At 38.5% G+C, this 24504-nt stretch overlaps 2 protein-coding genes across 14 annotated transcripts in view; one reads left to right on the top strand and one right to left on the bottom strand.

Annotated features, from left to right (window-relative positions):
* ARSG (arylsulfatase G) overlaps positions 1 to 19365 on the top strand; it is a 164086-nt gene extending 144721 nt beyond the window's left edge. For 5 of the 6 annotated variants that reach the window (XM_083353177.1, XM_083353176.1, XM_083353172.1 and 2 more), the window contains 3 exons: positions 523 to 613; positions 13847 to 14232; positions 17242 to 19365. In XM_083353177.1, the coding sequence (XP_083209303.1) occupies positions 523 to 613; positions 13847 to 14148 (393 nt within the window). In that variant the 3' untranslated portion in view covers positions 14149 to 14232; positions 17242 to 19365. Of the gene's footprint in view, positions 1 to 522; positions 614 to 13846; positions 14682 to 17241 lie in introns of those variants that run through there. The other variant, XM_083353173.1, reaches the window with a different exon arrangement.
* Positions 14773 to 24504, bottom strand: part of WIPI1 (WD repeat domain, phosphoinositide interacting 1) — a 44232-nt gene continuing 34500 nt past the window's right edge. Inside the window, exons 12-14 of one of the 8 annotated variants that reach the window (XR_014491287.1) lie at positions 21484 to 21584; positions 15402 to 15569; positions 14773 to 14955 (exon numbers count right to left, since the gene is read on the bottom strand). Coding sequence is in view for 4 of the 8 variants with exons in the window: in XM_083353181.1 (XP_083209307.1) it covers positions 18468 to 18524; positions 21484 to 21584 (158 nt within the window). In the remaining 4 variants the exon portion in view is untranslated. Of the gene's footprint in view, positions 16409 to 18441; positions 18525 to 21483; positions 23493 to 24504 lie in introns of all 8 variants that reach the window. The other 7 variants (XR_014491288.1, XM_083353181.1, XR_014491290.1 and 4 more) reach the window with 7 other exon arrangements.

Raw genomic sequence — 24504 nt, 5'->3', positions numbered from 1 at the left:
GTTTTGCTTGATTAGTTTTACATATTTTAAAAGCAACCCACAAGCCTAGTAAATTAAATATACACGCTAGATAGTGTCATTTCATTTTTGATTTTTTTCTGATTCTGAGGAGTGTGAAGAGTTCAGCCCAGCTAGATTCAAAAAGTGCATGGGAATGGAAATAAGGGCTTAACAGTTTGGGTTCTAAATAATAATGGGAGCATGTTAGATGCATATTACCATTTGAATTTCTGTATGTGAAGTTCTTGATACTCTTTGAGCTTAGTTTTTTGCTTCCGTGCATTTCACTACTCAACTAGGTAACATCAATGTGAGTATTATCATCATTCACTCACATTGATGAGGTTAACTAGTTGGGTAATGAAATGTCGGCAAGAAAATATCAAGCTTAGAGGGCACCAAGGATTTACAGTTCAACCCTGAGCTAAAGATATTCTCTTCTATTGGAATATATGTAGCTTTTTAAAAATGTCATTAAGCAAGAGGACACTTTTTAATCTTCCCAGTTTCTCTTTCCTCTAGATGTTGTTCCATCCCAACAGTGGTGCAGCTGGAAAGTATGGAGAAATACAGTCCCTTCGGTTGGACCATTATAAAGCCTTTTATCTTACAGGTATGTTTTTTATTGGAGTTTATTAGGTATTTCTGAATATTTCCACACTGTATTTTTCTAGTAATATGTGTTCGAAAGTAATGAAATGTGAACAAAACAAATATTTTACAAGTTAGTTATTACTAATCCCTAGTATCACAATTTGTTAGTGTCCTAGCAGTTATTTGTTTCTAGCTCCTCTCCAAAGGGAAGATTTTTTAAAAAAATGTTCTACATAGAGAATAAGAGAATAATTCCACAGAAGTGATTTTAAAAAAATAGACTGAATAAAACATCAATAAAAATGTTGATCAAGTATCAACAAAAAAAAGGGAGTAGAATCTCTGCTTTGCCATGGTTCATACCAATATACCGAAATTCAGTTACAAAATTTGGTTTTGTTGAGTATTTTATTTCTGGAGTTCAGTAGAGGAGCATCAGGAATTACAGGAGGATTCAATGGGTAAAGCTGGCATGGAGAAAATATTTGAAGATATGTAGTGAGAATTCCTGCCTGATGGGAGTTCAAGAATTCAGCCTGTGAGAGAAGGAGTGTTGATTGGCATCCTGGATATTATAGGCTGGTGGTTTTTGAAGTGTTTACTGGATCTGGGATTCAGTTCTGAGATTCAGGTTCCCCAGGCCCTGTACTTTTAAGGGAGACAAAATGTTTCCTTTTGTTCTCAGACTTTTACTGACATTTGACAGATTCCAATTTATATTCTACCATGCTCATTGAAACTTAGTCTTAATGCAGTTGGAGAGCTAGCCTGTGAAGTTCACTCTTGGCTGGTTCAACTATGGAAGGATCAACTTCCCCGTCACAGACAGTCACATCCCTAGGAGACTTTGGAGGAAAGAAAAACACGTGGAAAAAGGGATGCATACTTTATTTTGCAAAAGGGAAGCATGCAAAACAATGACACATTTCTTCTTCTTCTTCTTCTTCTTCTTCTTCTTCTTCTTCTTCTTCTTCTTCTTCTTCTTCTTCTTCTTCTTCTTCTTCTTCTTCTTCTTCTTCTTCTTCTTCTTCTCTTCCCCTCCCTCCCTCCCTTCCTTGTTATCAACTTGATCCTGCTATTTTTAGAAACACTTGTTTGCTTCCTTCAGCCCACTCCCATATTCTCCATTTTCTGAGTAAGATAAAATGCCTTTGTCACCCTAGGGAATTGGAGGAGAATGAAGCCTCAAGCTTGCATTCACATGGATTCTTCTTCAGGATATATTTTGTAAGTCTCAGCATGGTGATCAGAGTCACCTGAAATGCAAAATGGGTGGCGAATATTTATTGATTAATTAATAATAAATAATATTTATAAATAAATAGATATAAGTCAAAGCTGGAGGACACTTCCATGTAGCTGCTGTACTTGCACAGAACTTCCTTTTGGCTTTGTGAAGCCTGAGGGATGAACAGGGGACATTGTGTAGTACAGGGAAACAGTGAAAGAGCCACTCGGAACTGGTTCCCTCACAAAAGGATAAACTGGGAGCCGCAAAAAATGTGTGCGCATGCACGTACATGCGCACATGCGCAGAACAGGGTTTGACTGAAGAGTGGAGCCAAGGCGAGATATGCACCTACCCTGCATATTTGAATTGATTGGTTGAACTTTTTTTAGTCCCACTTTTTTTTTTTTGGACTGCACATGGCAGAAGACTGGGAGCCGCAGGAGACGGCTGAAAGAGCCGCATGCGGCTCCGGAGCCGCAGGTTGCAGACCTGTGGTATAGCAGAACAAAGCAAAGCACCGTAGCCTTTTGGCTTTGCCTTTGGAAGCAGAGGAAGCCCATTGCTTGGAGAATCAGTTTTACAAAAGAGCTTCACTGGGTTTTTCATCAGTGCAAAACCCTCTCTTGAAAATCTGTACAACCCAGGTATTTTCTCTTCTCAGACTATGTGTCTTTCCAGAAAATTAGTTACTATGTTATATTAAGGTAATATTTCCTTAAGATATCTGCCCCTTTTTAAAACAGTATTTAAAAAGCAGAACAGCAGGACAATTTGATAGTCTTCCTTATGCCTGTTATTTTGGAATAGAGATGTAAATTCTGTAGAAGCCTATAGAAACTTGCAGGGGTTGAGCTTCTGAGCTATAATTACCAAGTTCTTGCCCTGTTCTTATCTCTGCCAGATGACATAGATATCATTGCATACAACCAATGGCATTACCGTTCCTCCCACAGTGTTTTCCCAGTAACTCCTCCAGGAGTCTATAGTTAGACTCCTAATGTGTTTCTTTCTGTGTCCTACCTACCTACCTTTTCTCAAAAGAAACAAAAGAGCAAAACTTAAAGATAATGAAGGGGATCCATGCATTGTCAAAGAGAAGACAAATACATAAAAGCACTTTAACAAAAAAGTGAAATAAATATTACTAATAATATTTCATTGCAACAATAGTTTTATATACTTTCTAATGCAAATGTTGTTCATATATATACATTTCTAATACATTTATGTGACCATCATTTTAGCCTACTGTATACGGTATAAATGTGCTCCGTACTTTATTATACTTGTCCATACAAAGTTACTTCTATAGGCAATACACTTGTTCTGTACCAGCCTGCTACCGGCCCTGCAGCAAAAGCAGGGACAACCCCTTTACAAACTGCAAGAGGCTGGAATAAAGCCTGCCAAATTTATTCACATAAAACAGAGCAAGACAAGACACCAACCATGAAACAGGAGCTAAGAAACAGGAACTATCCAAGCGGTTGCCTTCAGCAAACCAGCCCTCCCACACATTCCCCTTAAATACAGTTTAGGGCGTGGCTTCTCTCTGCCTCCTTCCAAGGTGCCCCATTGCCTTCCTCTGTTTACTCCTGATTGACTGCCTCCTGCGTCGGGTGTCCTTGAACAGGGCCAGCTGTGGGTCATCTTCATCCACGCTGTCAGGCTCACACAGCTGGGTCTGTGTCGTGACCAGATGAGAGGGGCCTGGCTGGGGGCTCTCATCAAGCTGTCCAATCCCCTCAGCAAGCTCTTCAACACCCCCCTCCTCCTCTGAGTCGTCCGACCCAACTGCCGAACCCACAGGCTGACCCTGAATCACAACAACACTTATAAATGGCAAGTGCAGTCAGGTTTTCAGTCCATTGAGTGAAGGGGTCATTTAATTATCTCTTGAATCCTGCCATATCAGCCTTTTGGCCATAATAAAGACACAGAGAATTCATTTACATTGCCCAGTTGTTAAATTCCATATAGTAGATATGTAGTTTAAAAGAATATTTTCCTCGGATATTAATGCTTTTCTTGCACAATCACATTTAGATAATCCACTACCTTCTTCCAAAACTTGGTAGAAGTGTAGGTCATTGTAGAAACATATTTTAAAGAAACATTATCCTTAGTACATCTTTAACAAAATAATGTTTTTGACAACTCTTTTCTATATAAATGCAATGGAGTCCAATATGTTCTAAATATTATGTTCTGTTGTATAAGTTGTAATTTAAAGTACATTGACTTCTAGCTATAGAAGGTAAGACAGGGCTTTTCAACCTTTTCACAGATTGTACCACTTTTAGGACACGACAATATTTGAGTACCACCAGTGCTTAGCAAGGTGTCAAAAACTTGATGACTAAAAAAGAAGGGAGGGATTTGGGGTTTTACTCATTAGATTCGTTGTTATAGAAATGGCTAGTTTATAATATTATGGAAAAGTAAAAAGCTGAGGTTCATTGTTAATGCTGCAATAGAAGAAGTCTGTTTTTTTTCTTCTCCCCCTCACTTTTTTCTCCCCACTGTGTCCTACAATTTGCTTTTGTATTTTTGTATTTTATTCTATAATCTAATAAAATATTACAAACTGTAGGGAAAAAATGAAAAAATACCAGTTTTAATTTCTTTGGTGGCTGTTCCTTTGCTGAATCACTTTCCCTTTGCACTGACAAATGTATGATGAATTTATCCATATTTATTAATATGCACCACTACCAGCTAGCTCGGGGGTCTTCGAACTTGGAACTTTTAAGACTTGTGGACTTCAACTCCCAGAATTTCTCAGCCATCATGGCTGGATGAGGTATTCTGGGAGTTGAAGTCCACAGGTCTTAAAAGTTGCTAAGTTTGTAGACCCCTGAGCTAGCTGGTAGGCCATTCTTAGCTCTCTTTCCACAGTGTAGTAAGAATGCATCTCCCCCCATCCCTTCCCTGTACCCTTAAAGACACAGGAATCAAGTGCAAAGTAAGAAAAGCTCACAAAATAAACACATAAACTCAGGTTGTTGTTTTTTCTTTAAGCTGCCTCAGTTGTGTCACATGTCAATGTTACAACTCAAGACTGAAAGGCTCTGGCAATTGTGAAAAGCTTTAGCTATAAAATTAAGCCTGTTTACCTTCAAAGAAAACTTTATAAAAGCCATAGACAGACTGAAGATAAGGGCGTAAAACTAATTACATTTGTTTAAAGGGATTAAACCTATGGAAGTCAACACTTTGGACTCATTGCTAACCTAAAATACAGACTAAAATATTCCAATAACCAAAGCACACAAAGGAGCCTCTGAATTACAAAATGCTGTAAAAACTGTACAAAAATCCTTATGGTAACCCAGTCAAGCTGCCAGCTGATCCAGAACTAAATAAACCCACCTCCTTTCTGACATGCCGGCTTTTCATTTCATCAGTGCAGATTGCATTCTCCTGGCTGGAGAAAACAAACCAGGGGACCTTTTCTTCCAGCAACAGCTGCTGCTTCTCTGTCCCTGTTTTCTTCCTGCCTGCTGACCTGTCCTTCTCGCTGGGGTTGGTCTGGCTGGATCCTGAGAATTGACTCTCAAGAGCACAAATTTGAGAGCAGATTTCCAACAATAAAATTGCATAGAATGACTTTTTTTATTGAAAAGTTTTACAAAATTTTTAATAATAACCCCCCCCCATCAACCCTCCCCCCTTCTCTCCCCCCCGGACTTCCCAAAGCAGAATACAGGGTATTACATATAGCAATCTTATGCAAACATATGCTAAATATCTATTACAACGTTAACAAACCTTCCACCCTTTAACTCCCTTATAACAAAAGTAAAGTAATTATAATATTTCTATAATTGTAAAAATTATTCATATGCTATTTGAAACTTTTTAGTCCCATATTTGTTCTGAATATAATCAATCAGTATGCTGATGATACCCAGCTTTTCATCTCCACCCCAAACCAACCCAGTGATGCCCTCAACATGATGTCCCGTTGCCTGGAGGCGGTTCGGGTCTGGATGGGGAGGAACAGGCTTCGACTTAATCCTGACAAGACCGAGTGGTTGTACATATCGGCATCTCGGGTAATCCAGCCTATTCCATCTTTAACTATGGGGGGTGAGGTGTTACCCCCCCGTAGATAGGGCTCGCAACTTGGGCGTCCTCCTTGACTCACAGTTGAGTTTGGAAGATCACATAGGAGCTGTGGCCAGGGGGGCTTTTGCCCAGGTTCGCCTGGTGCACCAGTTGCGGCCCTATCTGGACCGAGATGCCCTATGTACAGTCACTCATGCGCTTGTGACCTCTCGAATAGACTACTGCAATGCTCTCTACATGGGGCTGCCCTTGAGGACCATTCGGAGGCTTCAGCTGGTGCAGAATGCGGCCGCGCGAGTTGTGATGGGGGTCTCCCGATATTCCCATGTAACACCTCTTCTCTGTGAGCTGCATTGGCTCCCAGTTGTCTTCCGGGTGAGATTCAAGGTGCTGGTGATGACCTATAAAGCCCTAAATGGCATGGGTCCGGATTATTTACGGGAGCACCTGCTGCCGGCGTCAACTTCCCATCACCCCGTGTGCTCCCACAGAGAGGGTCTCCTCAGGGTGCCGTCGGTCAGGGAGTGCCGGCCATCGGCCCCCAGGGGGAGGGCATTCTCTGTGGGTGCGCCTGCCCTCTGGAATCAGCTGCCTGTGGAGCTCTGGATGGCTCCCGACCTTCGCTCTTTTCGCCGTGACCTGAAAACCTGGTTATTCGAGCTTGCCGGCCTGGACTGAGGGATTGGGGTTTTAAATTCATAATTTAATTTATTTTGTTTGGGGTTAAATTTAATTTAATTTATTTTTAACTTTTGTATGTTATATTTTAATTGCCCTGTATACCGCCCTGAGTCCCTCGGGAGAAGGGCAGTATATAAATTTAATAAATAAATAAATAAATCCATCTTTTCCATTCCAAAATATATTTTTCTTGTGACTGTTCTTTCAAATATGCTGAAACTTTTGCCATTTCAGCTACGTCCATTACTTTAAGTATCCATTGTTCTATTGTAGGTAAATCTTCTTTCTTCCAATGTTGCGCCACCAAAACTCTGGCTGCCGTTATTAAGTGTAACATTAATTTAGTTTCTATAACAGTACAATCCGAAATAATCCCCAATAAGAATAGCTGCGGAGTAAATCTTATTTTTTTCTTTAAAACTTTCTGAAAAATCCACCATATTTTTATCCAAAAGGCTTTAACATTTTTACATGTCCACCATATACGATAATAAGTTGCCTCTTCACTACCACATCTCCAACACTTAGGTGGTTGATTTGGATACGTACATGCTAACCTTTTAGGATCTAAATGCCATCTATAAAACATCTTGTAAAAATTCTCTTAGGTTTTGTGCTTGCATAAATTTTACATTTCTAACCCAAATTTTTTCCCAAGTATCCATCATTATGGGCTCTTGAATATTCTGAGCCCATTTTATCATACAATCTTTAACTACCGTAACTCCGATTCTGAATCAATCTCTATAAGAGCATTATATAACCTTTTTTATATGCGATTGACTTTGATCTCTAATTTGCTTTATCAAATTTTCATCAGCTTTTACTATACCAATTTTCTGATCTTCTATCCATCTAGCTTGTAATTGTATAAACTGAAACCAAGTCTGTACTATCTTTTCTTCCTTTAAAACATTTAAAGGTTTCAGTTTCAAAATATTCCCTTCCATCCTAAGTTCTTGATAGGTAATCACATCTTGTTTCTGCTTCACATTTATATTTCCTATTGCATGTCTAGGTATTGCCCATATAGGTATTTTATTATTTAATATATATTGGTACTTTTTCCAAACTCGGAGCAAAGCGTTCCTTAAGATATGAGTCTTAAAAATATTATCCACCTTTTTGTCATAAAATAAATACGCATGCCATCCATACAATAAATCATACCCCTCAATATTCAATATTCTTTCATCCATTAAATTGAACCAATCACTAATTGTTGATAACACAACTGCATCATAATATAATCACAAATTATATTATAATCTGAGTCCTTCGGGAGAAGGGCGGTATAGAAATTCAATTAAATAAATAAATAAATAAATAAATAAATAAATAAATAGGGCATCTTCAAACCCCCTCTCTCACATGCATCTTGCATTATTTTAAGCTTTACTCTCGGTCTTTTCCCTGCCCAGATAAATTTATTAATACCTTTTTGCCACTCATTTAAATTTGTGTCTTAAGTATTGGTATCATTTGGAACAAAAATAAAAATTTTGGTAAGACATTCATCTTCACGGCTGCTATTCTCCCCAACCAAGACAATTGTAATTTTTTCCAACTATCAATCTCCTTTTGTACTTTTTGCCATAACAATTCATAATTGTTTTTATATAATTTCACATTCGATGCTGTGATATATACCCCCAAGTATTTAACCTTTTTACTATTTCAAATCCTGTTGATTTTTCTAACGCTTCTCTTTGTCTTATAGTCATATTTTTGTTAATATTTTAGTTTTTTGCTTATTAACTTTAAATCCAGAAACTTGTCCATATTGTATTATCACATCCAGTAATTCTAAAACCGATTGAGTAGGTTGACTTAAAGTAACAACCAAGTCATCTGCAATCGCTCTCAATCTATAATCTTGATGCCTAATTTTAATTCCCTTTATATTATTTCATTCACGTATTTTAATCAATAATATTTCCAGTGTTAAAACAAACAACAATGGTGATAAAGGGCATCCCTGCCTTGTTCCTTTTTCAATTTTACAAATTTCTGTTAAATTACCATTAACAATTATTTGTGCCGTTTGTTTTTGTTATATTGCTTTAATAGCCTGTAAAAAATAATCCCCAAATTCCATCTTTTCTATTACTTTCAATAAAAATTGCCAATTCAATTGATCAAAAGCCTTCTCTGCATCTAAAAATATCAATGCAGCAGAGACTTGGTTGTTTCTTTCCAAATATTCCAATAAGTTAACAATTTGTCTTACATTATACTTCATTTGTCTACCAGTTATAAACCCCGACTGATCATTATGTATCACTTGTTGCATTATATTCATTATTCTATTTGCCAATACTTTAGCAGATATCTTATAATTAGTGTTTAAAAGAGATATTGGTCTATAATTCTTTGGTTGACTAAGATCTTGATCCTCCTTTGGAATCAATGTTATGAAAGCTGTTCTCCATGATGGGGGCACTACTCCCCCAAGTTGAATTGTTCTAAATAAATCCTTCAAAGGCTCCACCATTTCTGACTGCAAATTTTTATAATAACTATCTGTCAATCCATCTGTCCCTGGTGATTTACCCAATTTCAACTGTTTAATTGCTAAAACAATCTCTTCAGAAGTTATTAACTGATTCATTCCATCCCGCTGCTCTTGAGTAACCTTAGGAATATTCACCTCTTGTAAATATTTATCTATATCTATACTTTGAATTGTATCACTTGCATATAATTTAGAATAAAATTCTGAAAAAAAACCTTTCTGATAATATCTTGTTGATAAACCTTTTTATCTTTATATTCTATTTTCTCTATCGTCCAAGACTTTTCTTTTTTCCTTAACAAGTAAGCTAACCATCTACCTGGCTTATTAGCATTATAAAAAGTATTATGTTTACTGGATCGTATGTTGGTTGCCACCTGGTCTGCCATCAACATATTAAACTGCCCTTTCAATAAGTTAATTGTTTCTTTCATTTTCTTATCAGCTGGGTTCAAGATAAGTAACCTCTCCTTCATCTTTATTTCCTCTTCTAACTCCTTTCACTTTTGTTCCTTTTTATATCTATACTTATTATTCAAATGTATTAGGACTCCTCTCATATAAGCTTTACTTGAATCCCAAACCATTTCAATCGAGGTGCACTTATGCATATTCATTACAAAAAATTCTCTCATTTGTTTTCTACATTCATTCACAATTTCCTCATATCTAAACAAATTTTCATTTAATCTCCAAGATCTATCCCTTTTCTCTTGAACCAGTTCCATCCACACTGGACTATGATCTGTTAATGTTCTTGGGCATATCTTAATTTTCTTCACCCTAGAAAAAAATCATTGGTAATTAGTATAAAATCAATCCTTGAAAAAGATTGGTGCCTATCTGAAAAAAATGTAAAATCCCTCTCTTCCATATTTCGCTCTCCCCAAATGTGTCTCAATTCCAGGTCATCCATAAGCTCAAAAAAAGATCTAGACAGTTTCGCACAGTTTGATATTCCATTAGAAGACCTACTTCCAACCAAAAGTATTATCTTTCCTTCTATTATAAGTTCAATTGCAATATATCGTCCTTTTGCATCTGCCTCAATTAATTTAGCAGTTAAATCTTTCTTTAAGTATATAACTTCTCCATTCTTCTTATCCAGGGCAGACGCAACAAAATGTATTCCCAATCTAGAGTTTGTCAAATACTTTTGGTCTACTACTCTAATATGTCTCTCTTGCAAACAAATAACATCATTTTTATATTGTTTCAAATAATGAAATATTTTTTTCTTCTTTTGTGGTGAATTTAAACCATTAACATTCCAAGTTAGAAACTTGGTCGCCATCTTTCGCAACTAGAAGCTTTCTTTAAGCTGCCTCATATGAACCTGTTGCTTTGGTCTTGCCCCTCCCACTGCTTCCGTTTTAGTAACTTCTTGAGTTTTAATTTGATCTTGCTGTTCTTGCGCTTTTCGTCTGGCTGCTGCTCACATCACTCTTTGGCCTCTAGGTTCCTCTTGATTTCAAAGGCTGGTCCATATCCACAACTAATTGTAGTTCTTCAACCAACAAATTCGAACCTTCCGCATAAATCTGTTTCTCTTCCATTTGAGCCTGTTTTTTCTCTCCTTCGCTTCTTTTTTTTCAGGAAATAGTGGCAAATCTCCTTTCAGCACATTAACATAAAATTCTTTTGCTTTCCCTATTGTATTAAGATGATATCTAGTACCTAAGAAGTTGACCACTATTCCAGCTGGTATATCCCATCTGAACTGATGCTGCCTTTTTTTCAATTCATTTACCAGAAAAGCAAACTCTTTCCTTTTTCTTAAAATTTTTGGAGGAATTTCTTTCAATATCAAAACCTCTTGATTTTCCACTCGGAACCTTTTATTATAAAAAGCTTGAATAATTTCATTTCGAATCACCCTCTTCGAAAAATAAATCACCACACCTCTTGGTAAATTCCTCTGCTTCGCAATCCAGGAGTTGACTCTAAAACCTTTTTCAATTTCCCATATGAAATCCTCAACTTGCCAACCCATTATTGGAGCAAAGGCCTTTGCCAGTATCTCTCTCAGGTTTTCCTGTTTGTTCTCCTTCAGTCCTCTAATTCTTAAAGCAAATTCCATTTCTCTATATTGTAGCATTACTGTTTCATCTTCCATCTTTTCCATTTTATTTTGAGCCTCAGTTATCTTATCTTCCAAAGCAGTATTGCCTTGAGTTAATTCTTCCATACGATCATCCATGTTTTGAATATGTTGTGCCAGTCCCTGAAACACCAATAGAATATCTTCCCTTATTTCTTTATTTTTAATCTGCATAGTTTCTTTAATTTCTCCAATCTCTTCTGACATTAACTCAAATTTAGCATTCATTTTTTCATCTATTTTTTCCATCTTATTTTCTATTTTCTCCATCTTATCATTTATTTCTTTAGTTTGAGATTTCAAAGCCTCCTGCAGGTCTTTTAATGTCAAAGTTTGTGGGGGGGGCATTAAAGCCTGTAAGTTTGATTGTTGTGCTGGCGAAGTCCCTGCATTTCTGGGGGCCCCAGGTTTTGATGATTTTAATGACATCTTATATCAATTTTATTCTCTGTATTCAAAAAGATTAATCAAGTCAAAATGTTTATAGTCTTGCTGTTCTTAAAATTCTTTTAGGTTCTTATAATTTTTGTTATAGTCTTTACAGTTTTCAATATCCAAACAGCAACTTTCACTTTCAAAGCACTTTCGATTCTCTGTTACAAAGAATCATTCAGGCGCCATCTTCCCTTTCTTTTTAAAACGACAGAAAGAAAGTTGAGATTCCACAGTTAAGGTCTTATACTTGCTGTTTATACTGCTCCCGCATCCGCTCTGCCTGCGTTAATTCCTCAAGATAACAATCAAATCAAGTCAAGTCCAGCAGGAGTGGATTCAGCATCTTGCTCTGCTTTGAAGCAGAGAAATCCTCCGATCCGGAGTGTTTCCAGGCTTCGGGGGAGGTCTCACCCTCCAAGCCTCAGAATAAACATTCTGGGGCTCTAGGGGAGCTCTACCCCTACCTGGAATCTCCCCCTCTTCGCCCGAAGGGAAGGGTTTTCAGCTGCGGAACAGCTGATTGTCGGCTGCTCCGTGGCTTTAACGGAGTCAGAGAGCTGGCGGTCGATTTTGACCGTCCACGCCACTGAAGTGCCACCTGGAAGTCCTACATAGAATGACTTTGAGTGCAGTTGGGATATGGCTTTGGGGCTAACTTTTCACATATGCAGTCATCTATTTGGTAAATTATTGTGGGAAAATATGCAAACTCTGACTTGTACAAACAATCATGAAAGATATTATGATAATAACATCTCTAACTGGAGTGGAAAAACAGGTGTCGCATACTTGAAGATTAGTGGAACTGCAAAGTACCTCCGTGGATCCTAGGCTTGCTCTTCTGTAGAAATCTTACATTAGCTATTAGAATAGTTCGCCAAGAAATCCATCATCAGTATCATCACATGCTGAAAAAGTTGTGTGGGCATTGAGGAACGTTATTCTACTAATGGGTTATGTAGATGGAGTAGGCAAAGTATCTATGATTATGCTGTCCTGAACTGCCAGTTCTGTGACTAGTGGAATGAAATACAGGACACACACATTTCACTTTTTGATGTTGAGCCAAAGTAGCAAAAGTGGCTTGGTAACATTCCAATTGTTCGGATGCAAAACCATTGTTAAATTATCCAAAATTCCTCCAAGATTGAATTTCTGAAATGTTTTTGTATTTGAATCACGTTTTATGCTGAGTGCTTGTTCTTGCAAAACATCTGGCAGAGAATGGATTAAAATTTATGACTAGGATTGCTAGAAAAGTTGTCTGGGAAATAGTAGTTGAATTCTGCTAGTTTGTTTTACATTTCACTGGGGAGAGTAGGGATGAGAAGGGTCATTAAGTGACATGTTTTATGTAACGACTGCCACAATATGCGGCTGTAATGGTCAGGCTCCGTTATGGTCATATCTTGAGGACAGGCTGTACTAAAATCTTCAGTGTACTTCTTTTTACTAATTGCAGCTACACTTTGTTAATATATGCAAGTGAATGTACCTCAGTATTGCTGTTTACTACTACTATTAGAAATGCATGTTATGCTTTATATTTTATATCCCATTATGTGTCATCTGATAAAATCAGTCTCGATCAGTCCCAAATATTAATAAACATGTTAGAAAAACTGAAAATCAACTTTCTAAAACAAACCCTGGGCTCTCTACTAAATATGCCAAATAGTAGAAATTAGAAAATAATTCCAATTCATTGTATAGATTTGAAAGATATTTTTATGCTATTTCTTTCTAAAAATCTCCTACCCCTTCTTAGAATTTGTTCATACCCTCCAGTTTAGGAACTCGTACAGTTGGCAATTTAACTCAAAGTACTTTAAAATGCTTAAAATCCCAGCTTCTGCCAACCTAGCAGTTCGAAAGCACGTAAAAATGCAAGTAGAAAAATAGGGACCACTACGATGGGAAGGTAAAAGTGTTCCATGTGCCTTTGGCGTCTAGACATGCCGGCCACATGACCACAGAGACATCCTCGGACAAGCGCTGGCTCTTCGGCTTTGAAACGGAGATGAGCACCAGCCCCTAGTTTTGGAAATGACTAGCACGCATGTGCAGGAGAACCTTTACCTTTTTTTTTTACTTTAAAACGCACTACTACAGTAGTACATCCAGATTATTATTTCTCATAATGTAGAGTGGCTGCCACAAAGATAACACTTTCAAAAGATGGCAGTTAAAAGAACTTGGATGATTTGTCTCTTTTCAGGTGGTGCCAAAGCATGTGATGGAAGCATTGGTCAAGAAGTACATCACCAGCCACCTCTCATTTTTAACTTGCAGCGTGATATTCAAGAGCAAGAGCCAATGGACATTCACAGTGCTGAGTATCATTCTGTTTTGCCATTAGTAAATAAGGCCTTTATGGATATTCTTCAGGATATTGCTTCAGACAATGTCTCTATAGCAGATTATTCTCATGATGCAGATGTGATCCCCTGCTGCAACCCCCAACACTTGGCCTGCAGATGTGAATTTGCTTATTCTAACTTATCTTTGGAAAAATGTTAAACAACTTCCAAGTTAACAAACATCTGTCCTCCCAGAACTAGAAATCAAATGGACAAAGCTGCTACAAAAATTACAACATTCTAGGTTTGGATTTTATATAATAATTTATGTCATATCTTTGTACAGAATTTAGCTTGACTCATAATTGAAATATGGGACTAAAATGTTTGGACTATTTGATACCCCTTGATTTAAGTCCAGCTCAGCTGGAACTCAACATCACAATGTTATGTCTCCTTGTCCCCTTTGTACATCACAGAAAAGCAGGAGTGGGGTGTCAGGGCATAAAACAATTGCACAAATTGTAACAGAAAGGCAGGAAAGAAGTATAGTTAAGATTGGTAATTTTTAGCAGAACCATGTGCATTTCATAAAGTCAGATTATAATCCAAGTAACTCAGAAAAAGTTTGGCATTGACTTGAAGTCAATCCTGGGCAGCAAATGGCATCTAAAGTTAGACAATGTTAAATTTGAACAATTAAGACAGCTGTGATTTTTTGTAGTAATAGAACATGGTTAATTTTTTGATCAACCATTTGCCAATATTACATGTAACAGTTTCTTTTCATAGTCATTCAGGCTCATAATATATTTTGATTATTTTTTTTAAAAAAATATTTCTTGCTGTTGATTTCCAAACTTGATCTGTGATTTTTCCCTGAAAAGAATAATTGAGGCAAGGGAAATAGGCGGCCACTGTGTTGTAAAAGTAAAAAACGTTTCCATGAATTTATATGTGCAGCAATGTATCCATACAACTTGAGCGACATCAAGGCTTTTCTTACTCCTTTGCTGTACTTTGCTTCCTGAAAGGGAAGTGTATGATGGGGGTTATGCATGCATTTATTTCCCAAGTTACACAAGAAGAATGAACATGAGTGGAGACACAGCTCCTGTTAACCTCATGATTTTATGGACAAATATTTCAGCATTCCTCCAACTCTGGAAGTTGGGAGATTTCCTTTTATACAAGTAGATAATTGCAAAAATATTCTGCATGGGTAAATTCTCATGCATATACTGTACAGCGACATAAATCAGTAGGTTCTTTTATAGGTACATTTATACATGGCATAAATAAGAAAAGGGCTAGCTGGAGTATAAAATTCAGCTTCAATCAGATGCATTTATACTGTGGTTCTTGAGAAGAGAATAATGTGCATATACAGTACATTGATACCAACCATAGAGCATTTTAAGAAAATACACAAAAGAGGGGCAGAATACATCAATTAGCAAAAGTGAAACATACTGTGTGAAAAGTACTGGAGCGTCTCTGGTTTGCCCCACATTTGTGGGTTCTTCTACATTCCCCCTTGTTTTTCCAAACTACCTCCCATCCGCCGCTCTGTGTTGTGTTGCTTGCCTCTCCTCATGATCGCTTCATTTTGTTCGCCCGGCTTCCACGGCACAAGATTATCTACCAAAATCAAAACAGAACGACCTTACTTTCCCTGGTCATGTGCGTTGAGCATGGAGTGTTGCAAACAGGCTTGAGATGCATGCAGAGGGAAGCGGCGGGGAGGTGAAAGTCATGGCATCATTTCACTTTTGGCAAAGCTGATGGGTTTCTGGGCCTCCCTTAGGGCTTTGTCCTCAATTGACAGAAAAGATCTGACTCAGAAATAAGTGTGTGTTGGGATCTAGACTCAAAATCTATTCCTGGGTTAAATAATGGTTCCTATATGTGTTTTGACTGCAAACTTAACACACTGGAACATCTTGAAGAATCAATTATTTAAACATGTAGAAAAAAAGGCAACAGCTCAGCATACTGGCTAAAAGTAACATTTATAGTGTAGGTTTGTCACTCAGGCCATCATGAGAAGCTGTCAATAAGAGTTCTTGTAAGACACAGCAAACCGCCTTGGCTCTTTGAAAAGTGTCTGATGCTTCTGTTTTTCAAAATCTTAGTCACACTGTGGTGCTTCACTTCACCAACTTTTGATCCTATTAGCAGCAACCCAAAGTTTACATTCTGGCATTATGAAGTCACAACTGAACCAGACTCCAGCAAGAGAATATGGTACTACTGTTGCTACCCTTCTTATGCAACATAGTGTAGCACTGAACATGCCGTGTACTCTAGAGTGTAAATTATTATTTCACAATCAAAAACTAGATGGCTCTCCTAAAGCATTCGTGTTTAAAGGCAGATCAAGATCTGTTTCCATAGTTGTTCCCATTTTCCATAGAGAGATGACAGCTTTTATCACATCCAGAAGAATTCCAAGTAGAGAATGATACATGCCATCATTTCTGTAATGACATGTTTATTGTATTGGTACACAATAAAAGACAAGGCACATAAGGAGATGTGGTATATTAGTGGATTAGGGATATCTGGTTAATAGTTAATTATTATTTATCCCATCTTAGTGTCTTAGATCTGGTATGGCAAAACTAATTCAGCTCCCTTTGGCCTTGTGCACATCTATGTAGTTTTCTTGGCAATAATATATTTCCTGATTATTATTTTTTAATTTTTAGTTTGAAATTTAGAGAATTCTTGGTGGTCTCTCCTCTTAATACCGTACACATCTGACCCTGTTTGGCTTTTTGAGATCAACTCAGATTGGCTATATCTTGTCATCTAGCTCTGCTTTAGGCTAGGACTTTTGGGCAGATGAAATTACACTAGATATCCAAAAACACGTGACAGCAGATAGTAGTAAGTTGGATCAGTCAGTGCATCTCTTGTCTGTTTACATCCCGCTTTTTGTTTTTATCAATAAATTCAAGATACCAAATATACACAAAATTCCTTCCTCCTCCTATTTTCTCCCACATCAACAACCACCACCCTGTAAGTTGAGTTGCATTGAGAGTGAGTAACTCGTCCAAAGTCACCCAGTTGGCTTTCATGCCTAGAGGGGGACTGATATATGGTTCTTAAGATTTTTTTAAAAGAAACATATATATACTTCCTTGTGTGCTGGTAGGGCTCCTATAAAATACTGTACCTGGAATGTATGGGCAAGAGAACAAGTTGCATTGAAAATGGGTAGGGACTGCAGTCCTTCAATCTAGAATATCTAAGGGCCCATCTTAAGGAATAGTGGATCTGAAAGATTTCTGCCTCTTGATTTCAGGAGAGAAGCTATTAATGGGAGAGAAACCAATGGCAATAATTTCTCCATCACTTCTGCTCTGCTGATAGAAACCTAGCAGGGCTTTAAAAACCTTTTAAGTTTTGATGTTGAAGTGTTCCAAAAAGAAAGGTAGGATTACTTGGGTAAGAAACACAGAGATGTCTGTCTTAGAGGCTGTTTATTGAAGTCCCATGTTTCTATTTATTCAATTTAGATGCTATCCAACTCCCATCAACTCTGGGAGGTTTACAAAATGTATTTTTTTTAAACAGACAAAAAACAACATAAAACAAAAAAGAGCAAAGATGGCAAACCCAGATGGGGACAAAGAAAAAGAAAATAAAAGGGGACTTGAATCACATTTGCCTCCTTTGCTACTTTCTTTTCATTTTTTTCTTCATTTTCATAGTTTACTTATTCTCTGAATAAGATACTTCATTACCACAATTTTATAGTGTATTAAGGATGGTTCATAAGTAGCACAGCAAAGAATAAGAGCATGTCGACCAATCAAATTACTATGATTTGAGAGGCATGACAAATGCTAAAGAACTGTAATCCACCCTCTTCTATAATGGCAGCCAAAGGTAAAATAAAACACGCTTAAAAACAAATGGAAGAGCTTCTTAATGACCTGAATATTGCTGAGCACAATTAAAGCAATTGCTAATTAGAGCTACTGTATCTGGGCTGAAGAAATCTAGATTACAACTAGATGGTTTTTTTTAAAGGTACAAATTTCATAATTTTATAATATATAAAACTGCAACACTAGCACCAAGCACAACAAAGACAATGATTATACAGTGAAGAACAAAAATCTAAATACTATGTATGTTAATTAAAATTGGATAAATGTGAGTGAATGGCCACTGCATGGCAGCAAAGAGCTATTATGGACTTCGGTATCAGCTTGTTGCCAATTAATAGTCATCCTAAAATTTTACAGCCCAGATAGGACAGCTCTAGAAGCTCAGTAAATATGTATGCCTGTGTATTAATGTAAGAAATAAAAACTAGAAAAAAAGAAATCATTTTTAAATATAATACTTTTCCCCCCCAGAATACTGGTCATGGCCACGATCACCTTTAGAAAAATTAAAAAAGAAGAAAGCAAATAGAATTCCAAACTGGCTTAGCTACTAAAAAGTAGAGTGAAATATTTATCTCTGGCTTTCCTGTACAACTAGCAATAAATACCCAAATTGAGTGCCTTTGGTCTCCAGCTATAATTTTCCACTCGCTGTAGCTTTAATGGAAAATATAGGTGCCCATGTACATACCTAGTGAGAAAAGAAACAGGTCTGACTGTGCCATTACAGGTAGTCCTTAACTTACAACCATTTGTTTAGAGACCATTCAAAGTTACAACAGCACTGAAAAAAAGTGAATGGCCATTTTGCACACTTATGATCATTGTCGCATCCCCATGGTCACATGATCAAAATTCAGACACTTGGCAACTGGCTCATATTTACGATGGTTGCAAGTGTCCTAGGGTTATCTGATCACTTTTTGAGACTTTCTGACAAGCAAAGTGAATGGGGAAGCCAGATTCAGTTAAAAACTGCAGTTAACAACTGCAGCGATTCATTTAAAAACTGTGGCAAGGAAGGTCATAAACTGAGGCAAAACCCACTTAACTGTCTTGCTTAGCAGTGGAAATTTTGGGCTCACTTGTGGCCGTACATCGAGGATTACCTGTATAGCAATCCTGTATGCAACTGAAGAGGAAATCTTTGGGTCTTTGGGTCCAACTGATGCCCTAGACCAGGGATCAGCAACCTGAAACAGTGGAAGAGCCACTCGGAACCGGTTCCCTCACAAAAGGAAAAACTGGGAGCCGCAAAAAGATGTGTGCACATGCGCATACATACGCACATGCGCAGAACAGGGTTTGACTGAAGAGTGGAGCCAAGGTGAGATATGCACCTACCCTGCATATTTGAATTGATTGAACTTTTTTAGTCCCACTTTTTTTTTGGACTGCACATGGCAGAGGACTGGGAGCCGCAGGAGATGGTTGGAAGAGCTGCATGCGGCTCCAGAGCCGCAGGTTGCAGACCTGTGCCCTAGACAGAGCCACTCTTTTTAGAAGTTACAGAGTGGCATACCACATCCCGATTTTCCCTCCCAGCTTTAATGCAGGGCGTTTCAACCTTTTCACCCACTGTACCACTTTTAGGACATGGCAACATCCAAGTACCACCAGTCACCTAGCAAGGTGTCAAAAACTTGATGACCAAAAAAGAAGAAAAAAAGTGATGAAGTACAGGTAGTCTTCGATTTACAACAGTTCGCATAGTGACTGTTCGAAGTTACAATGGCACTGAAAAAAGTGCCCCACAAGCAACAGCCGAGCAAGACACCTGCCTGGCGGCGCTCTTCCTCCTCTCCGAGGTTTTCATTGTTGTGAGCCTGTTGAGGATTGGCAGCGGGGGTGGGTGTGTGTGTGTTTGGTTTTTATTCCTCCCGTCTGCTGAGTATTTGCAGCAGGATTTGGTCACTTCACATGACCCTGGGACACTGTGACTGTCAGATTTGAATCAATTGCCAAGCATCTGAATGTAAATCACAAGACCCTGGAGATGCTTCAACATTCCAGCTGACTGGCGCTTCTTCTGGGCTCAGAAGCACCAGGATCAGCGCCAAGCTCCAGCTAGAGCCTGGCGCTGATCCTGGCACTTCCACTGAGCCCTGACAGCCCTGCAGCTCCAGCCGTCTCTCACTCAGGCTTGTGCGGTGCTGCCACCAGATCAGCTCATTCCCCTCCCCCATTATCACTTTTCTAGGATGGTCACCTACCACCAGCTAGGTGCCAGTGTACCACAGGTGGTACCCGTGCCACTGGTTGAAAAGCCCTGCTTTAAGGGCCTTGACAAACTATTGAGGTGGTCAAGGCAGTGGCAGAAAGGGAAGAATGGAGAATAAATAACAGCAGAAGCAAGACAAGATATCTAAGCAACTGTAGTATGGAGGTATCCAGGGCTTCCTGGCTACTTCCAATTAAAATGGCTTGAGCAGGAAGGGATCGCCTGGGAGACTTCGTGCTCCCTCCCCCCCCCCATGATTCCATTGTATATTTAGGATTTTTCAGCCACCTCCATCTCATATAAAAAACGATCTGGAGCAGTCCTTGCTGTCAGGAAAGTTACGCATCTTAGGAAAGGGGTTGCTAATACTTAAGAACAAGAAAGCCTGGACTGAAGCCCAGCAAGATAGGGGGGGGGGGAAACATCCACAAGAAGGAAAATAGTAGCCAATATAAATAGCCTATTTGAAAAATGTCTCCATGAAAAAAGTTCGAAGTCCTCCCTTTTAAAGGTATATTATTATATTTTGGATAACGCACCTGCGTCAACAGAGAGGGAGAAGCTTGGAAGATACAGCATCAAAGCTCAGAGAATTCAGGCATCTGCTGGGATTGCTGCTCCGTCGCTTTTTTCCCTTGTGCTCCCTGACATTTTATTTACTTGTTTATATTTCATATTTCTTAACTGCCCACCTCCCTCAGAAATAGATAGCCTCTTCTCCAGTAGCCCAGGCATGGCAGTAAATCCCCGGCCACTGCAACTACACAAGTGATGCTGGTGACATCTTTCCCCTGATCTTGCTACAAACATCCTCCACCCACTGTGGAGAAAGAGTAGGGCAAAGGGCAACCTTGATGCTGCATCCATCAGCCAAAGAACCACGGGATGTAGAAGAATAAGGCAAGAGGAATCAAATGGGAAATACAAGCCTTCCTTTCAAATTTTTGAAACAGCAGCCCCTTGTAAGTTTCTCTTCTTTTCCGGGCTTGTTTGGAGCCTCTTGGAAAGCAACAGGTGGGTCAAAGAGCTGCTCTGGCGTCCAAAATGCATTCTCAGATCTGAACTAAACCCTGAAGACACCATTATCTTGGAAGGATAATTTTGTTAAGGATTTTGTAAAGATGCCAGATGTGGCCTCAAAGTACCTGATGCTGCCACATGTGGTTGAACTTTGAAAGGCATGGAACTCAGCCCTCCGTTTAACTGGCAGCCCAGAGCCTTGTGTAATTTGGATTCGCTATTACAAATGTACTTGGAAAACAGGTTGGTAGGCCTCACTCCAAAAGCCCACGGTGGGAGTCACACACCCCACACACAGAGATGGCTACCAGGCAGGAGAGGAAGAGACAGATTGCCCAGAAGAAAAGATTTAAGCTTTTCTTCTCAGCATGAATTTCACAATGCTGTTTTAAGTATTCCTAATGCTCACAGGTGGAAATTCATTTTCGTCATCCAGACATACTGGCCCAGTAGCAAATTCATGCTCGGGTATTATCTCTCCGCGAAGGGCTCCCCCATCTTCCGAGTAACCTGCAATATGAGAAGACAGCTTAGAAACCTTTAAACTGAATGTTAAAGAATGCTTTTTACGCAGGCACCCCTCTTTCTATGTAAATTATTGGATGGCTAAAGAGCATCAAGAGGTGGCCTGTACGTGTCAAACAACTATCACAGCTGAAACATCACAATTAGGACTTTATTGTAAAAATCCTGACTTCATGTGCAAATAATACATAGACACTCGCAGAGGTATCAAGGGATTTTCTAAGCCTGTGAACCACTTTTTCGACATCTTGTGAACAGAAATATTCAAAACTGATCATTACTTAGGGTTTAGTTACTCAAATACAATGTATAGAACATGATTTAGAATTTTCATGTGGAAGTATTAAAAATGAGTGAACAAAAGCGAACAACTGAATGCCAACTGCCACTGATTGTCTTCATTTCATTTACTGGCTTCCCATGATTTCAAACTATAGTATGGTCCATATCTCATCTTACAGCCTAAATTTAATATCTTCCCTTCCTATCCCTTGCACACTTTGATTACCTCTATAGTTTTCTCATTTGGGCAACTTGCAAGAGAGCCTTTGCATTCGCAGAAGTAAAAAAAAAAAAGAGAAGGAACCGTACGTTTATTAGCAAAATTCCTGAGATACAAGACAAGATTGAGGAACATAATAGAAAAGTTGGCATTTGACAATGATTATAATCTTCAGTGCACTTTATATGTCTTCAAAGAGCTTTGAGTTTTTCGTATTAAACTCTTGTCCACTTTAAATTATTTAAATAACAGGGTTTTTTTAAAAAAATTTTTTAACAAAACCCCCCTTCCCAGGCAAAAAGAAACCATTCTTTTATGTTACCAGCACAACAGAGTAAGATACTTAGGTTCCAGGATGATGTATTGTCCCACACATAGGTTAATGCTTCCTGCTTTTATTCTGGCAAAGTAGACCTCTACAAGTCTACTTAGCAAAATGTTGCCTGAAGCTATGCTGGAGTGAGACAAATTCCAGAGAGATGTTTCTAATGTCTCCAAGCTTTAAATGTTTTCAGACTCAGAGATAGTAAAGAACCACAAAAAGCTTCCAACTCCCATTACGTAAAACATATGACACTGAAGCACACTGGAAAGTGAGGTAGGTACAGTAATCAGGCAGTTGTAGGAGCAAGGACCAAGAATGATTCTGAGAAAGGTGAGCAGAGAGGCAGATCCTGCTGGCCATTATCAAAGACTTGGGCATAGCTCCTGACGTTTGCAGCAAAAATTGATACCCACAGTACGCTCACACAGAGAAGGCCTCCTCAGGGTACCGTCAGCTAGACAATGTCGGCTAGCGACCCCCAGGGGGAGAGCCTTCTCTGTGGGAGCACCAGCCCTATGGAACCAGCTCGCCCCTGAGCTTCGGATGGCCCCAGATCTCCAGTCCTTTCGCCGCAGCCTCAAAACACTCCTTTTCCACCTGGCTGACCTAGACTGACAGGGATTTTAATTATGTTTTTAATTTTTAACTCTAATTTTTAATTTATTTTAATTTTAATTTTATTTATTCTACAGGGGCCTTTAATTTTAATTTTAATTTTAACTTCTGTATTTATTGTATGTTACTGTTGTTAGCCGCCCTGAGTCCTTCGGGAGATAGGGCGGCATATAAGTCCCAATAATAAATAAATAAATAATACTCCACATGACTACAGAGAGACGATGTATTATAAAGGTAGCTTCCATGTCACCATATACCCTTTCAGTTAGCGCTGACCTATACTGTATGTCACTTTGCCTGACCTCCACACCATTTCTTTGATTTCTTGTTTATTCCTTGGTTCTTCCTTTTTTTTATTTTTGCCAGCTTTGCCTCTGTTCACTGAATGGGTGGGTGATGGATCACAGAAGGGGTAAACCGTATTTCTCACTCCATTTCAGCAATTTAGCTGGGGAAAAAAATAAAGGGCTACAAAAATGTTACAGGGAATTTTGTTCAGGATTCCCCCTCCCCCTTTAGTGATTTTTGCTAAGAATGACTGGGGGAAGATTAAGAGTAGATGCAAAAGCCTGTGTGTAAAAGAAATATTAGTGTATACTGTGAGCAAGTGTGTGTGACAATACAGCAAAAGGCAATTTGGAGATGGACAGTTGTTTAGAATTGCCCAGATTCCTGTGCCTTGTGTTAATGGGTTCAAAATGCATATTTCCCCTAGATACATCTCTCTTATGCTGAGGTTTGAGTAGAAAGTCTTCTGGGAGAGGACAATTTGGCCTAAACAGCAATGGACAAAATGGTGCTCAGCTATTCAAAATTCAGCAAAATCAATTTGGAAGGAAAAATTTTAGGACTACTATATGGCATGTGATCGGAAGAGTTAAAAACAAGATTTCCAAGTACGGTATACATCAAATAATTAAATTCCACAAACAATAATGCAACATCCAGAAATCCGTGGATGGGTGGGGAAGCTGTTTGCCATTATTATATTACTTTTTATCTTGTGGCAAGACAACATAATTAAAAAATGTCTTTCTGTTCATTTTGACTCTTTCCAGTGTTGTATAATTGTTCTTATTTACGTACACTCATATATATAAACACAAACACCTACAAGTATCTGCTTTTACTAAAGTTAATATATATATATATATTCTTGTTTTATGGAAGCTGAGATTTTTAGATGTTTTAGTGCAGGGGTAGGCAACCTCGGCTCTTTTATGACTCATAGACTTCAACTCCCAGAATTCCAGAGTCAGCTATGCTGACTCAGGAATTCTGGGAGTTGAAGTCCATGAGTCATAAAAGAGCCGAGGTTGCCTACCCCTGTTTTAGTGTCTTTGGTTTGTGCTGAATTCAGCATAAATTTCAATAATGCCAAATACCTTGTACGGTACAGGACAGTGCCAAAGACATCAAGTAACGCAGTATATATTTTTCATTATAATATAAAGAACGAC

Source organism: Vipera ursinii (genome assembly GCF_947247035.1).
Source record: "Vipera ursinii genome assembly, chromosome: 2".
Classification (NCBI taxonomy): Eukaryota; Metazoa; Chordata; class Lepidosauria; order Squamata; family Viperidae; genus Vipera; species Vipera ursinii.
This window is presented reverse-complemented; position numbering and strand designations above follow the sequence as displayed.